Below are 17070 nucleotides of genomic sequence, written 5' to 3'. Positions count from 1 at the left end.
GATATATTATTATTTCATATAAACTTCTTAAACACTTGCTGCATTTTATTTTTTCTTATTATGTCCTATGTTATATAGATATATTGTTTTTAATTACTCTTTTTCTAGTATCGATGAATCTTTTAATGTATAGTTTTACTAACTTTATTATGAACTTTTCATGCAAAAAAGTATTAATGTAATTTATTTGCTACATAATATGATACGATTTGTGTTAATTTTACGTTGTATGCGAAGATGAAGGTTATGCGTATACAAGGGTAGGTTGTCCCAATCACATGGTTGGGGTTGTTAAGGGTACTTGCAAGTCAAGTGTTAGAGGAGATTTAATACTATCATTCAAAATTTTGACTGTGTATTAAAACTGACATTAATGGCAGATTCACTGTTGTAAATATGAGTTAATTATACTCATAAATTATTGTTATAATGGAATAACGTAGCATATGACGATCGTATTTTTAAAATATTATCAAAAGTATAAATTATGATTAAGTAGAGACCCCACAACGCTATAGCCACAGCGTCATAGTGTTCAAATAAAAGACAAAAGGGTAGGAATGATATTAAAGAAATGATGGGATGTCAGGAAGCAATTGGTAAATCAATTGAGGGTATGAAAATAAAAATGGAATGGGCTTACTAGCCCATAGAAAGAAAGTGGAGGGTTTCTTCCTATATCACCCCAAATTTCTTTCTCCACCACCTTATTCCACAATTACCCCAGACAGAAAGTTTAAACAGGATGCAGGAAGAAATCTGGGATGGTGTAAAGAGAAACTTTCAAGAAAGTGATGTCAAAAGAAAATGAAGTGGGTATTTGTGTAAAAATGGGTCGGGTTTTTAACAAAATAGAAACAATGTGTAAAAAGGAAAACTAGGTGTCAAGGATTTAGAATGTGGGTTGGGTTGCTGGCCCATTGAAAAAAAATATATAAGAAAGGATAAATGAGATTTAAAGGACCTTTCTTCCAGCACTCCTATTCATTTAGAAAATTTTAAGTTTTGATACCTAAAAAAACACTTATTAATAATACCAGTCAAATATTTAAGTTTATAATATTACATTTATTTGTAATATATTTTTAAACATTAATATTATTTTTACAGATTTAATATTAAAAATAACTTTACCTTAATAATAATATTAGTAATAAATTCACAGAATGGTTAAATTAATAAAATATAATCACTAATTTTTAATGTAAATATTAATTTAAAGTTCTTTTTGCATATTTAAATTATATTTGTATGTTTTAATCTAATACATTCACAACTTTGCAATATTAATAAATTCAAAATGTTTATTTTGGCTACATAAATTAATTTGGTCAATAATTTAAAATAATTGAATATATAATTATAAATTAAATATTGATAATAAACTAATGAAAACAGGTGTTTATTTTTTTATGATAAAATTATTATTATTATTATTATCATAAAATTAAATATAAATAATTTTGTTGTAAGAGAAATTTTCCTTATATATAAATATAGATGATAACATAATTATTTTAATTTAAAAAACTTTAGCTTAAAGAGTATAATTGAAAAATAAATGTAGACGTCAAAAAAGAAATTCTTTTTATATATACATATATGGATATAGACATAGTTAGGTTATAATAATAACTATAATAATAATAATCTGTATTTCTATTATATTATATAGTGAGAATTTATCTTTTAATTGTATATTGTTTTTTCCAAGTTTACACTTTATTAATCGTTTATCAATTCTAAGTTTTTTTTTTTTAATTTAACTATTTTTTTTAAATTTGATCATTTTTAAACTAAAAATTACTATTTATAATAAAATATTACCTACAAAAAGTAAAAACTATTTATAATTTTATATTTTTTATCATAAAAAATTACACACATGTACGTGTGTTTCAATTAGTAAGAATAATAAAATTATAGTATGTTTTAAATCATAAACAACAACTTTATATGAAAAAAAAATAACAAATTTAAAAGACAGTCATAATAATCTTTTAATATTAATTAGTTTACAACTAATTGTTCTATTAATAGCTTTAGTACTATACTGACAAATATATCTTTTAATAAAATAATTCCATTGATATTTTAATTAGAATTTCAAACTATTTTTCATTTTTAACGAAACTTAAAAAAAAACTAATTCAGTGTAATAAAAAAATTATCGTTTAAAATTTATTGTTTTTAAAAACATTTTTAGTTTATTATTTTATAATTTTAATATTTTTTTTTCAGTAAAAAGTTGGGATTGGATGATTGTCTTTACAAAAGTGGTATACTGTGGGAAAATATTCTTCAAGCAGAGTACAATAAAAAGTTGGTAAATTCTCCTATTAAAAAAGATTAGAACTGAGGCAAAACTTAACTAAAAGAAATAGGTTTCTGTTGTTAATAAATTTTATTTAATATAAATTTTTGACAGAATAATAGTATACAAAACATGTTTACTTTAATGGAAACAAATGTCTTAAACCATTTAGGAAAACAATTATTTAAAATAAAATAAAATATTATTTTATTGAAAAGTTAGAAGAAAGAAGGAATAATCTGTGAATAGATAACTAAACGACCACGTTCCAAACGGAAGGAATAAAACCCTAAATATACTCTTATTCGCATTGGATATCCAAAAACACCCACGAATATTCTCTTCCTCGTTACCCTTATACCAGTCACACGATTCCTCTTCCCTCCTTTTAACCCCACCATTTCATTCTTCACCACATTCACTTTCTTCCTTTCTCAAAGTTTTTCTTTTTCTCTCTCATTTCTTCAATCTGTTAACGTAACCATGAAATTCGGGAAGAGTTTGAGCAACCAGATCGAGAAAACACTGCCTCAATGGCGCGACAAGTTTCTCTCCTACAAGGAACTGAAGAAGAAGTTGAAACTCGTGGAAGCCGCCCCCAAATCCTCGGAGGAACGCCCGGCGAAACGCGCAAGGCTCGATGCGGACATGTCTGTGGAGGAAATCGACTTCAGGAACTCGCTCGAACAAGAACTCCACAAATTCAACACCTTCTTTGAGGAGAAAGAGGAAGAGTGCATCATCAAATTGAAGGTAGTAGAGTTTTCATTTTCTTATTTCCTCATTGCATAAATACCACTTCACTCAACTCTTTTCAAGTTGTTTATTGTGTGATTTGTTTTTTTGTAAAATATATCGAATAATATTAATTGAAATTATTTAAAAGTAAACTGTTAACAAATTGATATCTGGATAGCTTTGGAATCTGATGCGAATATAGCAGACATAAACCTTTATTAATAAATAAAAAATTGTTGATATAAAACTGTAAGTAAATCATAGAAGCGTTTCAGTGTAGTTGTATTTATGGAAGCGGTTACCCCCTTAATATTTGTAGAGGGATACCATGGTAACTTTTATAGAATATTGTAACTTAATGTGGCCTACGTTTTTTAATATATTCACTGTAAAACATTGTACCACTTAAAAAAATCGACATGAATAATGATGAAAATAGTGAATTCTAATTGAATGATTGGATTGACAAAAGTAATCTTTTATGAGTTCATATATATAATTTACATTTTGTGTTTAATATTTTTTTTATTTAATTTCAGTTCTAAAAATAATATCTTGGTATTAATTGTTATTGTTTTTTTTTATATCTGATTAGGAAAATATTAATCATTGAAAAATTATTTAAATTTTAATTCTATAAATTGATATTTTCTTAGAAAAATATTTTTTAAAAAAAATTACTAAATTTACTAATCCAATCTAATTCAATGATAATTAGGTTTGATTATTAATTAAAAGAAGATAAACCTTACCTAATGAATTGAAAATTTGGCAGCACCTTTGCCCCTACTTATTCTTAACCTTTAGCTTAATAAAGAGCACCCTAGATTTGGCGCGCAAGTAACAGTGAGTTGTGGTTGAAACGTGCAGGAGCTACAAGATAGGGTGGCCAAAGTAAAAGATTCTAATGAGCAGTTAATGGAAATTCGCAAGGAAATTGTGGATTTCCATGGAGAGATGGTCTTGCTCGAAAACTATAGTGCTCTTAACTACACAGGTACATTCAACTTTTGACATATTAATGTTATGTTTTTAAATAAGATTCCCACAATAGGCACTATTTTTTAACATATGAACTGAAGCATGCTATGTAACTTACGGTCTGACTAAATGCAATAGAAAGTGTAGTAGTATATTAGAAAAAGGGTTTCGTTTCCCATATAAAGATTTTCTATAGATCATGACATTTGTGTGGGCAGCTTTGTAAAACAATGAATATAAAGAACGTTAGGAGACAGACTTACATGTGTTTCCAGTTAGATATGTGTTTGAGTGCGGCATACTGCCTATACAAATTACTATTTAAATTTTCAGATGTGTGAAATATTATGAGCTAAAAAAAACATTTCGAAATATCAAGCATAATTTTCATTACTAGAGGATCAATGAGATCAAAACTTGATCTTTCAACCGATTTTGAGTTGAACATTTTGGTAAACCCACTGCATGAGTTAATCACAATAACGAATTCCACACTTATTCCGGCATTAAATTTTCGGAGATGACATCAACTAAAAGCCAAATTGATATTTCGCCCTTTAATGTTCGGACATGGTCCTATAACCAAAGATATACACAACCCACATGTTATGTTGGGGGATAAAATCTGTTGCTTAAAATTGAATTGCAGTGATGTTTTTAATCTAAAGTATTTTCTGCTACAATGAAGTTTGATTTGCCTAAGAGTCATCTCAATGCTTCAATTTTGTCACAGGACTAGTGAAAATACTAAAGAAGTATGACAAGAGAACTGGTGCTCTCATTCGCTTGCCTTTCATTCAGAAGGTCTTGCAACAGCCTTTCTTCACCACTGACCTTCTCTACAAACTTGTGAAGGAGTGTGAAACAATGCTGGATCAGCTTTTCCCGGTGAATGATCCTTCCATTTCCGGTGAGGCAACTCCCCAAGCTGAGGGGTGTGAGGCTTCAACTTCAACCAGCACAAAGAATAATGAGGATCCGCTGATGCCTAAAGAGTTAGCAGCCAACCAGCACATCGACGAGAGCCTCTACATGAAGAGTACCATTACAGCTTTACATGTTTTGCAGGAAATTAGAAAGGGAAGCTCAACAGTAAGCATGTTTTCATTGCCACCGCTGCAGATGAGTGGTTTGGAAGAAACATGGAACAAAATCCCAATTCTGGAACAGACAGCCAAGTAATCTACTGGATTACAGTGGTTGATTGAAGTCGAGTTAGTGTGCCATGAGAGTTCACCTTTTTGTTGATTTCAAAATCCAGTTGTAACATGCCGCAGATAACAAACAACACGGATGTAAAATGCTGAAGATAGAGAATATATTGACACAAAAGAATTTTAGACTCATATAAGAAAGACGAAAAACCTTCTCCAACTATGATCATGTGCAAAAACATGTATTTATACTTGAAGCTCACGTACAAACACTTTTATACGCACACACGTCTCATAGTTGATAAGAATTCCTTGAGTTCTACGCATAAATTTAGTTTATAATGTTATTGGGTCCTTCTGAAATCTTTGCAAGCCTTTATCAATTTGGTTTATGGTGTAATGATAAAGTGTGAGTTCATATACTTGGGAGAGAAACTTTTCTTAGAGAAGGAAGAGAAACTTGTTATTTGTTGTAAACTGGATCATAAAACAGTTGTAAAATACGATCTAGAAAAGGAATATAAAAAGGACAAGGTATTCATTTGCATTTGGACAAGGAGATTATTTCATGGATTATCAACTAAGAAAAAACGTATTCTCCCTATAATTTTTGTTAGAATATGCCGCAGACATTTGGGTTGGTTTAGATTGTGAAGATTCTCGTCTAGCTTGTACAGTAAACCTTTTACTTCCTCTACCCCCACAACTTTTCCACACATCCTTTAAAACATTTTACCTTTCGTAAAATTGATTTTTAATTTACATGTTCTAAAAAAATTTTAGAACAAGCTTTTCAAAATTTTCGAAATATGATTTTTGAAATAAGATTTTCTCAACAAAAGTTTTGGAATACATTTCCTTCCAGAACAATACTTAGAGGTGTAGTTAGTAATCAGGACGTAGAAAGCAACAGTCGAACAGTAAACATCTTCGTGAAGTTGGTTCCGTACATAAGGAACATTATACAGAGCTGTCTCTAGAGCCCAACAAAAATTTCAAAGTTTTTTAAGATAAAAGATTATTAGAAAAAAGAGTATTTTTAGAAAGATAGGTATTTGATAATAGCTCTAATATTTCTTTCCCGTGATTGCTTTCTTGATTGAGAGTGCTCAAATTGTGGGTTTTGAGAATGGCGGATTAGTAGTTAATACTTGAGGAAGATTGAAGAAAAAATGGAGGAAGAGATAAAAAAATCACTAAATGAGAATTCTAGACTTATGACTAAACTAGTTCTTCTTTCTTTAAAGTTAGTAAAAAATGCTTAATAGATTTTACTTTACAAAAACTTCTCCCAATGCCCCAAATACAAAAACTAATAACTAATGTTGTGATGTTAATATCTGTATTTTCCCCTCTTAGCATAGATATATCGGATCTTAAATTACATATATGTATATTCAAAACATGAAATAAATAATTCAAAATTGGTTGAAAATTTACTCATTTGCACAATGAGAAGAAATAAATCATTTTGCAATATATAATGAAAACAAACATATTAAATTAATAATTAAAATTATTATTTGTATACTATAAAGTATAATATAAGATGTTATAACTATTTTACCATTTTCGATATTTTGTCCCAAAATTTTATTGATTTTAAAAATATTCAAATATTCTTTTCTCGTTGTATTTTTTAAGATTTTTATGTAGAATATTTTTCATTAAGATTTTAAGTCACTTTTACTAGAGAAATTATTTTAGAGCTCAATTGCTTGATACATTAATCAACGATGTTCATAAGAAATGCATCATAAGTGAGGTTATCTCGAACTTTGATAGGTTCAAGTTTGATTACATAGAATGAGCCGAAGATGTATTTTCTATAACATGGAATGAGACAAAGATGTATTTTCTAAGTTAATTTACGAAGAAAACAAAGTGTAAGTTTGATAGATTTGGTGGCAAATCAATTTGGTAGATAAAAAAAAAATCCTTTTTAAGACTTTGTAAGGTCTTACAAATTCAGGCGAGGTTTCCTAGAATTTAAGGCTCTACTAACTTCTATAGTGGGTGAGACCTCAAGAAAACATAATATACAACTTTAAATTTTAATAACTTTCTTCCATTATCATAATAATCTTGTTGACTACCTCGTAAAGTCTTTATCTTTTCTCCATTCATTTTAACTTGTTCATGATGTTTTTGTATCATACTTAGAGCAAGTGACATTGTCTGTCCCGTCTCATACGAATATAACAACTACATTTCTCTCATACAATGTTTCATACGGTGCATTTGAATGCTAGTGTGAAAGTTGTTGTTATACATCAATTCAACCTAAGATAAACGGGTGTCCTATGCTCCATGTTGTTCATCACATAAGCTCGTTGTAAATCTCCAAATGATTGAATTGTTTTCTTTGTTATATCATCTACTCCAAAATGATTCAATTTGCTTCCTAAGACTTTTTGGAAACTTTTCCAAAAATTTTGAGTAAATCTTGAATCTTTTCTAATACAATGATTGGGAGAAAACGAGTAATGTTTGTTAGTTAATCAACAATCACTCATATTTTTGTTTGATGAGTCTAACCACATAAGAGATTGACATCACTCTCTATCCAAAACATTAAGGCTATAAATTAATGAGTCTTTTATCTTTATATAGTGCTCTACTTTCTCATTTCCATCCAATGTAGGACTTAGATTTACACTTGGATTCCCAACAATACAATTTTATCGTACTTTTGTACTTTTTGTCTTGTCTTTGACAATCCTAACATCAAGCCACTTAAATATTGTCTCCCTTCAGTATGATTTTTTTAGAGATTATAACTGTTTTAACATACTTTGATATTCAATCTTAGATTTTCTAACAATTTTAGAATCCAAATTTAAAAAGGAGGTGAATTCAACCATACAAATTATTTGAAATAATAAGATGATAAATTATTAAAGTTGATTGAACATATTACAATGGATCACACTAAGTGCATATTAAATATCACATCTAAAAAATATCAAGACACATGGTATACTATGGAATATAAGGAAAGAGAAAGAGAGAGGTATACACAAAAATTCATTTTGGTTTACTATATCACAAAAACTACATTTAATTACTCAACCACATTAGCCTATTGTTACACTATATACTTTCAAGTTTTACAAGTAAATAAAACAACAACAAAAATACAAGACTTTATTCCATAAAACCCTGTTACAAGATCGACTTGGAAATTCTATCCAAGTTGTAAAATCAACACAAATACATGAGAGAAAAATAAGTACAATATTGGCTAGAAAATAGATAAACACAACAATATTAAAATACATCAAGTGAATAATTGTTTTCTTGCTCCAACCAAAATATTGATCACAATTTGCTCAAATAAAAAGCTTCAAGAAAGAACAAATTAGTTTTCTCATCACCCATTCTCTCTCAAAAACTGATTTTCAAAATATCTCAATCCAATATTCGCTCGTTTTCACACTTTATTTTGAGAGTGATATATATATATATATATATATATATATATATATATATATATATAAATTCCAATTTGATATGTTATAATTAATTAAACTTATTAAAATAATCAAATAATCAATTAAACTTTATTTGGACTTTTGAAAGGTTGTGAGAGTTATTTTAGAGTGGATGTCCTCTCCCATGCCTTTGTCACCTATATAGATCTTATTTTAGTAAATGTAATTGATACTATTTTTCCCAAAGTTTCTAACCTTAGTAAGAATGAATGTTAAAGTAAATTATAAAATGTTAGTATATTTTGTATAGGCTTGGGAGATGATCATGAATGTATAGAGGTGTGATGATTTTTTCAAGTTGTAATGCCTTTAAGGGTGTGTGGTAAAAGTTTTAAAGTTTTTCGTTCATCATGAAAATTATATGTTGAATATATGAATCATGTGCTATGCTAAATAAATATGTCAAAATTGTTTTTGATCTTATATTTAATTTGCAATGTGAAAACTACACAAGATATGCTTCAAAGTAGTATAGGATCCTTGTGTAACCATGGGGACACATGTGTCATCATTACCTTGTATCATAATGAAACAAAAACATCATTTTAGATAACAAGGGTAAGTCATTACAAACATTACTTAAAGATGTTTGTGAATATTGTACACGTCAAATTGAAAAATGGCAATATATGGTCATTGTAATATTCTCTGATCTACTCATTGATATGTGAAAGCTAAGTAGTTGTATCAACACCACTATAGTTATTATTGCATCTAAATTTACCTCTGCAAATAATTCTCCTATTATAAGTACTTACAAGAGTGCAAACAAATGTGCTGATGATCCACTAACAGATAGATGGAAACTGTTTATCTTTTTATTTTATCTCTCTACAAATGGAGGACACTAACCTTTTATTCTTTGTCTCATAATCATAATTAATGTTGTAGAAGAACAAGCTAAACTCCTACACCACAATCACAATTTTCTCTTGTGAGACATTATAAAGTTATCATAAAAAACAATATTCTTTTATCTTCTTACACATAAACACATTTCTTAGCGCATAAGAAACATGTCAATAAAATTAATTTCATTTTATCAAACACTTAATTTTGTTTGGATAAATAATTTTTATTTCCAAAAATTTCAAAAATAAGATATGTAAATAAAAAAGATTGAGATAAAATATTTAAAATAAATAATTAAAATTAAAATAAACACAAAAAATAAAAAAAGGAAAAAATTAAAATAAATTAAAAAAATTAAAATGAAAAATGAAAAATAGAAATATATATATTGAATTTTTTTTTAATAATAATAATAAATAAAAATAGACAGAAAAGCATAAAAATAAAATAATAAAAAATAAAAAACAATAAAATAAAAGAGCAAATAGGAAAAAGAGAAAATATAGATTATTCACTGTAAACATTTGGATTTTGGATTTGGACAAGTATGTACTCAAAATCCTAAACATTCTTTCCATATAAAAACATAATTTACAAGAGGGAGAAGATTAGGAATGACAACCGATCATATACAAATAGTACCTACCCATTACTTGATTAGTAAAAAAATCAACACGTTAATCGATCTGTTATCTGTCAAATACCTATTTAAAATTTATTTATAGGTTTAAAATTTGCGATTATCCGTAGATACCCATGAATATTTAAAAAAAATATTTTTACTAATTTTTAAAATAAAATAAAAAATAAAAAAGTATAATGTAAATTAAATTACATCTAAATTAAATTTAAATTTTAATTAAATTTAACCTAATAAGTTATAAATTAAATTTTAATTTTAACTAAATTAAATTTAATAAAATATAAATTAAATTTTAATTTTAGGTTTTTCAAATAACAAATACTCGTGGATAATATTAGAAAGTGAGTTTTCTCACACGCCAAGGTATAAACATTTCGTGCGTGATAGAAGAAATTAATGAGTGGTCCGATAGCGGCCCGACAACGGGTGGAAACAAAAATGCCCACGTAGAAATCGCTAGGATAAGCTCTAACCATGACTCTAATACCATATTAGAAAGTGGGTTTTTAAGTCTAACTCAACCCCACAAAACCGGCTTGTAAGGTGAGGTTTGCACCTCACTTATATATTATAAATTGGCCTTATCTCTAGTCGATGTGGGACTTCCAACACACCCCCTTCACGCCGAGGTATAGACATCTCATGCGTGAGAGTAGAAATTAATGGGAGGTCCGATAACGGCCCGATAGCGGGTGGAACAGAATGTCCACTTAGATCTCGCTAGGATAGGATCTAAACATGACTCTGATACCATATTAGAAAGTGAGTTTTAAAGCCTAATTCAACCTCACAAAACCGGCTTCTATCAGACCACCCATTAAAAATAAAAAATAATAAAATAAAAGAGCAAATAGGAAAAAGAGAAGATATAAATTATTCACTCTAAACATTTGGACGAGTCTCGTACTCAAAACCGTAAACATCCTCTCCTTATAAAAACATAATTTACAAGAGGGAGAAGATTATGAATGACAACGGATCATATACAAATAGTACTTACCCATTACTTGATGAGTACAAAAATCAACACGTTAACCGACCTGTTATCTGTCAAATACCTATTTAAAAATTATTTGTAGGTTTAAAACGTGCGGTTATCCGTAGATACCCATGGATATTTAGAACAAAATATTTTTACTAATTTTTAAAATAAAATAAAAAATAAAAAATATAATGTAAATTAAATTTTATTTTAATTAAATTTAACCTAATAAGTTATAAATTAAATTAAATTTAATAAAATATAAATTAAATTTTAATTTTTTTCAAATATCAAATACTCGCTGTTAATATTAGAAAGTGAGTTTTAAGCCTAATTCATCCTCACAAACCAGTTTGTAAGGTATGGTTTGCACCTCACTTATATATATTATAAATTGGTCTTATCTCTAGTCGATGTGGGACTTCCAACACACCTCCTTCACGCTGAGGTATAGACATCTCGTGCGTGATAGTAGAAATTAATGGGTGGTCCGATAGCGGCCCGACAACGGGTGGAAACAGAAATGCCCACGTAGAACTTGCTATGATAGGCTCTAGTCATGACTCTAATACCATATTAGAAAGTGGGTTTTAAGCCTAATTCAACCCCACAAAATCGACTTGTAAGGTGAGGTTTGAACCTCACTTATTTATAAATAAGTGAGGTTCAAACCTCACCTTACAAGCTAGTTTTGTGGGGTTGAGTTAGGCTTAAATCCACTTTCTAATTTGGTATCAGAGCCAATCCTAGCGATATTTCTTTTTTTTTAGCATTTCTATTCCACCCGTTGTCGGGCCACTATCGAACCACCCATTAATTCTACTCTCACTTTCGAGATGTCTATACCTCGGCGTGAAGGGGATGTGTTGAAAGTCTCACATTGACTAGAGATAAAGCCAAATTATAATATATAAATAAGTGAGGTTCAAACCTCACCTTAAAAGCCGATTTTGTGAGGTTGAATTAGGCTTAAAACTCACTTTCTAATAGATAACAGTAATATGTTACTTATACCTTATTTATTTATAAACAAATATTAAAATACTCATTCTCTACCTATTACAAATTTTTTATTATCATTCCTATAGGAAACACCTCTTGGATTGAAATAAAAAAACTTAGAGAAGGAGACACTAAAAGAAAAAAAAAAAAAGAAACACACTTGAATTGTAAAAAAATGTGAAATAGATACAAAAAAGAACAAAAGTTTGCACTAGTAAGATTATTTATCCATTTATTATTTTAGCATTTCTCATTACTCTAGTCCTGCAATAATTTTACAAATTAAAAGAAAAAATTGTTTCTTATTTATTCATGTTGCTGTTTTGAATAAGGGATATATGTTTTTATTCCTTACATGCGAAAATGCTAATTTTTTTCCTTTTAGTTATGCATTTATAATTGACCATTATATTTTTGTTTTAAACAATCTTAAAACTTTTGTATGCTTAAACTATTATATTATTAACTTTCTTTTATTAAAAATTTTATATCAACTAAAAGATAACATTAAATTGTAACATATTATATTGTAACATATAAACCAGGACAAACCTACCTTATTGATGTGATTCAGTGAAATTAAGTTAAGTTTAATCATTATCTTATCTTAATATGATATCAAAATTATTTAAAAATTAATTTTATAAAATTTATTATTTGTTGGATTTATTACATCACTATTGATAAATATGTAGACTTAAATTTATTATCTTGATATTTTTTGATTAATTTATTTTACAATAATTACTTTTACATATTATGTAAGAATTTAAAAAAATAGAGAATTAAATTTGAGAGGTGTTTTAGAATAATAAAACCAATTATTTTAATGTTAACATAATTCAATAATATAAATAGAATTTCATAAATGAGTTTCATTATTTAAAATACTAATTATCTCTCTAAAATTTAATTTTCTAAGTTATCTCCCCTTTCCGTCTAAGACTTCTAACTCATAAGATATATGTTTGATGATTAGGATACCTAAATGATCACGACAGCAAGACCTCCATTTCTAACTGATTGGTTTTCTCTTTAGAGTAAGTTAGTTTCTACCCTTCTTCTTTGTTTCGTTGTTTTAAGAGGCATGCGAGTTTTGTGTCATCACATGTAGCATCCATCTTTTCTTGTTAGTTTCTTATCGATCAGTGGTCCTAAGAACGTATTCTGATAATGATTCTATGGTCTATAGATACTAATAGAGTTATTTGAGCTGAGGTAGGGAGAGTTTGTTTTGTAGAGTTGTTTGAGTTTTCCAACCAGGTAAGGGAAGCTAATTTTATCTTTAAATTTGTGGTAAGGTGCATGAATTTTGGTTTGATATGTTATTAGAAATTTTGTTTGGTTGAATATGTTATAATAGAGTTTATTGTTGAATGATGTTTATATCTTAATGAATATTGTTGGGTATGCTTGAGAATTTGTACTAGTTTGAACATTTGATGATGTTGTGTCAGAGTCTAATTAGGTACAAAACTAATGTAGGATTGTAGGTAGTGAAAAGGAAGTGTTGTGGGATTGTTTTAGTTTGGGGTTTTGGTAGGTAAAGTTCTAGAGGAGCAACTTTGGTGTGATAAATGATGTTTGGGATCGGTATTAGAGGCATTTAAAACTTGTATAGAATCTTAGGTAAGAAAAAGGGATGATATTAAATTGAGGAGTAGTGAATTGGTAAGAGTTGTAGGCTAGTTTAGAGCTAAAAGAAAGTTTTGATAGGTGAAATTTTGAGAAAGGGTGAGATGGAGAATCTTGAGGTTTAAAGTGTGTTTCTAGGCTATTTAAGACTTGTTTAGAAGTTAAGTTTACCAATTGTGATAAGAAACGAGTAGGAATGAATTTTGAGCTTTAGAATGGTGTTTTAGTTGAGTGAGTTAAAAATTCATGAAAAAATAAGACTAATAGAGTTTAAGTTGAATCATAAATACTTGGATGAGTTCAATTAAGGTTTAAAATAACAAATGAAAGTTATAGATGTATGTGGAGGTGTCGGAGTTAGAACATTTGAGGTTGAGGAATATAAATTATGTAGAATTGATGTTCTATAGAATTCTACAAACTAACTGGACTAATAAAGGGATCGTTAGATGAGTAATATTGATGTTTGATAATGAATTTCGATAGGTGAGATTTCAAAAACATTTATTCCTTTTTATATACTTTTTACTTGACTCTTTTAGTTTATTTTTTTATGTTTCCATAATATTGTTTTATATTATTTAGATGAAATGTTACATTTTAACTATCAAATACTTCAATTCTTTTAAGTTATTAAAGTGAATTATCATAAAAGGAAAGTCTAATTAATTTTTAAATTTTATTTTTTTAAATCAAGCATGTTTACCAACTAGTAATAAAAAAAAGTTATTGATATGTAGAATTGTACTCCAAAAAGAAGTAATATAAATTGAGGAAGAAATTTATATGAAAAGTAGTTATACTGTGGTGGGCATTTCCTTGTGTTGCCACTGTGTGCCTCACATTGACATAAAATATTATTGGTGGACTAAGGGAGATTCTTGAAATGCATTCCACGTTACATTTTCTTTCTCCCTGTTTAAGGCATCTGAAAATTGCTAAATTTATAAACTATTATACTCTCATACTACCAAAATGCTATCTGACTCTACCAAAATCAATTAAACTCAATTCTTCTCTTATTTTGTATTTATCTGACATGACTGAACGCACTAGGCAGATAAATTGTGATTTGTGACTGTAGTGTCACTCTGCAACAGTGACAAACTTTTTTTTTATTGATCAAATTGAGTTAATCTCAGAATTAATATCTCTATTATTATATTAACTATTTTAATTATATTTAGATGTTTTTTGACTTCTATTTTTTTTTTACTTATATATGTTCAAGATCATATGATACATATCTTGTAATAAAAAAGACTTAACATATATTATCTTTAAACATTTCAAATAATATAACATATATTTTTTAATATGTATAAAATGACACTTTTACGTTTATTTGATAAACAATATAAAAATAAAATGATTATAAAAAATAAATTTTTATATTTTTTTAAGAAAAGGAAAAATAACAAATAAAAAAAATAATATTAAATAAATGTAAAAAATTTATGTATATAAAAAGTATAATTTTTCTATACTTTTACTTAATATAGAAACATGAGTTTAAATCGATTTCAAATAACTCAATATACTTAAACTAAAATGTTTAATATATTAATTCTTCAATTTACAAAATAAAATTAATGATCAATACTGAAAAATAATCACAGCCATATTAAAGTTAGTAACATGACACATATTAAGAAAGCCTGATTAACAATATGATGATGGAAGATCCACTTCTTCCCACTTAGAACACCCTTATATAAGTGAGCAAATGCTTGCAACATATATGAAGAAGGGAAAGTGAATAATCAAATACCAAATTGTTTGAAGTTAGCACCAAATGGGAGACTTATGGTTGGGTTCATTAACCATTTTTTTGACCATTATGGGTTCACAGGGCCAGCTCAAAACCGGGTTTTACTCCTCTTCCTGCCCAAACGCAGAGGCCACGGTTCGGTCCACTGTTCAATCCTACTTCAATAAAGATCCTACCATTGCTCCTGCCCTTCTCAGGCTTCACTTCCATGATTGCTTTGTTCAGGTTTCCTACTTTCATCTTCATCTTCAACCCACAATAACAAATAATATTCATCTTCATGATTCTTTTACATAACTTTTTTATGTTATTGTATGACAGAAACGTTACATGTTTGTTTATTTAGTTATGTTACATGTTTTCCCCAGGGCTGCGATGGTTCAGTTTTGATTGCAGGCTCTTCTGCAGAGAGGAATGCGTTACCTAACACTGGTCTAAGAGGTTTTGAAGTGATTGAGGATGCAAAATCACAACTTGAGGCCAAGTGTCCTGGTGTTGTCTCATGTGCTGACATACTAGCATTGGCAGCACGTGATGCAGTAGACTTGGTACTAAATAAATACAATCTCTAACTCCACACATTCAATTCATAGAAACATCACTCTATCAAATGATTCACCATATACTGAACTCTCACTTAAAATGGCAGAGTGATGGTCCAAGTTGGTCAGTAGCTACAGGAAGAAGAGATGGGAGGGTTTCTTTATCATCTCAAGCTTCAAACTTGCCATCTCCACTTGACCCTATTTCTGTGCAAAGGAAAAAGTTTTCTGACAAAGGCCTAGATGATCATGACCTTGTAACCCTTGTTGGTGAGCTTTCTAACATTGTTATTGCATGTGTTATACTTGTCATTCATATATATGCTTATATTAAATGATAGAAAAGACTCAGTAGATAATCTTGACTCAATACTAAATGGTGTAGAAAGAATATGATCGTGACACTTGAAGTTGTCCTCTACAGGGGCACATACCATAGGTCAAACTGAATGCAGATTCTTCAGCTACCGATTGTATAATTTCACCACCACTGGGAATTCAGATCCAACTATAGACCAAGATTTCTTAGGCCAACTTAAAGCACTGTGTCCAAATAAAGGAGATGGCTTGAAAAGGGTGTCGTTGGACATAGATAGTCCGACCAAATTTGATGTTAGTTTCTTCAAAAATGTGCGCGATGGTAATGCAATTCTAGAGTCAGATCAGAGGCTGTGGGGAGACCCTGCTACACAAAGTATAGTGCAGAATTATGCAGGGAATATAAGAGGGTTATTGGGGTTACGATTTAATTACGAATTTCCCAAGGCTATGGTTAAACTGAGTAGTGTAGAGGTGAAGACTGGTACTCAAGGAGAGATTAGAAAGGTCTGCTCAAAAGTTAATTTATATTAAACAATTATCTGTGAGTATTCAGTAACTTATGCTTTGCTTGGGTTGAATAATTTGTAATGTTCTAATTGTGGAAATCTAATAATATTTCCCTTGTTTCGTAAAAATGTTAA

At 28.7% G+C, this 17070-nt stretch overlaps 2 protein-coding genes across 2 annotated transcripts; both read left to right on the top strand.

Moving 5' to 3' along the window:
* The first annotated feature begins 2624 nt into the window (after positions 1 to 2624).
* Positions 2625 to 5552, top strand: LOC108329845 (SPX domain-containing protein 1). Its single transcript, XM_017564193.2, has 3 exons — positions 2625 to 3067; positions 3923 to 4049; positions 4767 to 5552. The coding sequence occupies exons 1-3, from the start codon at positions 2798 to 2800 to the stop codon at positions 5213 to 5215; spliced, it is 846 nt and encodes a 281-aa protein (XP_017419682.1). The 5' UTR covers positions 2625 to 2797; the 3' UTR covers positions 5216 to 5552.
* A 9965-nt stretch (positions 5553 to 15517) lies between these two features.
* On the top strand, positions 15518 to 17025 carry LOC108331175 (peroxidase 25). The gene is made up of 4 exons (XM_017565817.2): positions 15518 to 15791; positions 15935 to 16114; positions 16216 to 16378; positions 16533 to 17025. The coding sequence occupies exons 1-4, from the start codon at positions 15591 to 15593 to the stop codon at positions 16958 to 16960; spliced, it is 972 nt and encodes a 323-aa protein (XP_017421306.1). The 5' UTR covers positions 15518 to 15590; the 3' UTR covers positions 16961 to 17025.
* Positions 17026 to 17070: the final 45 nt, after the last annotated feature.

This window comes from Vigna angularis, chromosome 4, assembly GCF_016808095.1.
Source record: "Vigna angularis cultivar LongXiaoDou No.4 chromosome 4, ASM1680809v1, whole genome shotgun sequence".
Taxonomy (NCBI): Eukaryota; Viridiplantae; Streptophyta; class Magnoliopsida; order Fabales; family Fabaceae; genus Vigna; species Vigna angularis.
Note: the sequence above shows the minus strand (reverse complement) of the source record. Positions and strands in the feature narration are given on the sequence as shown.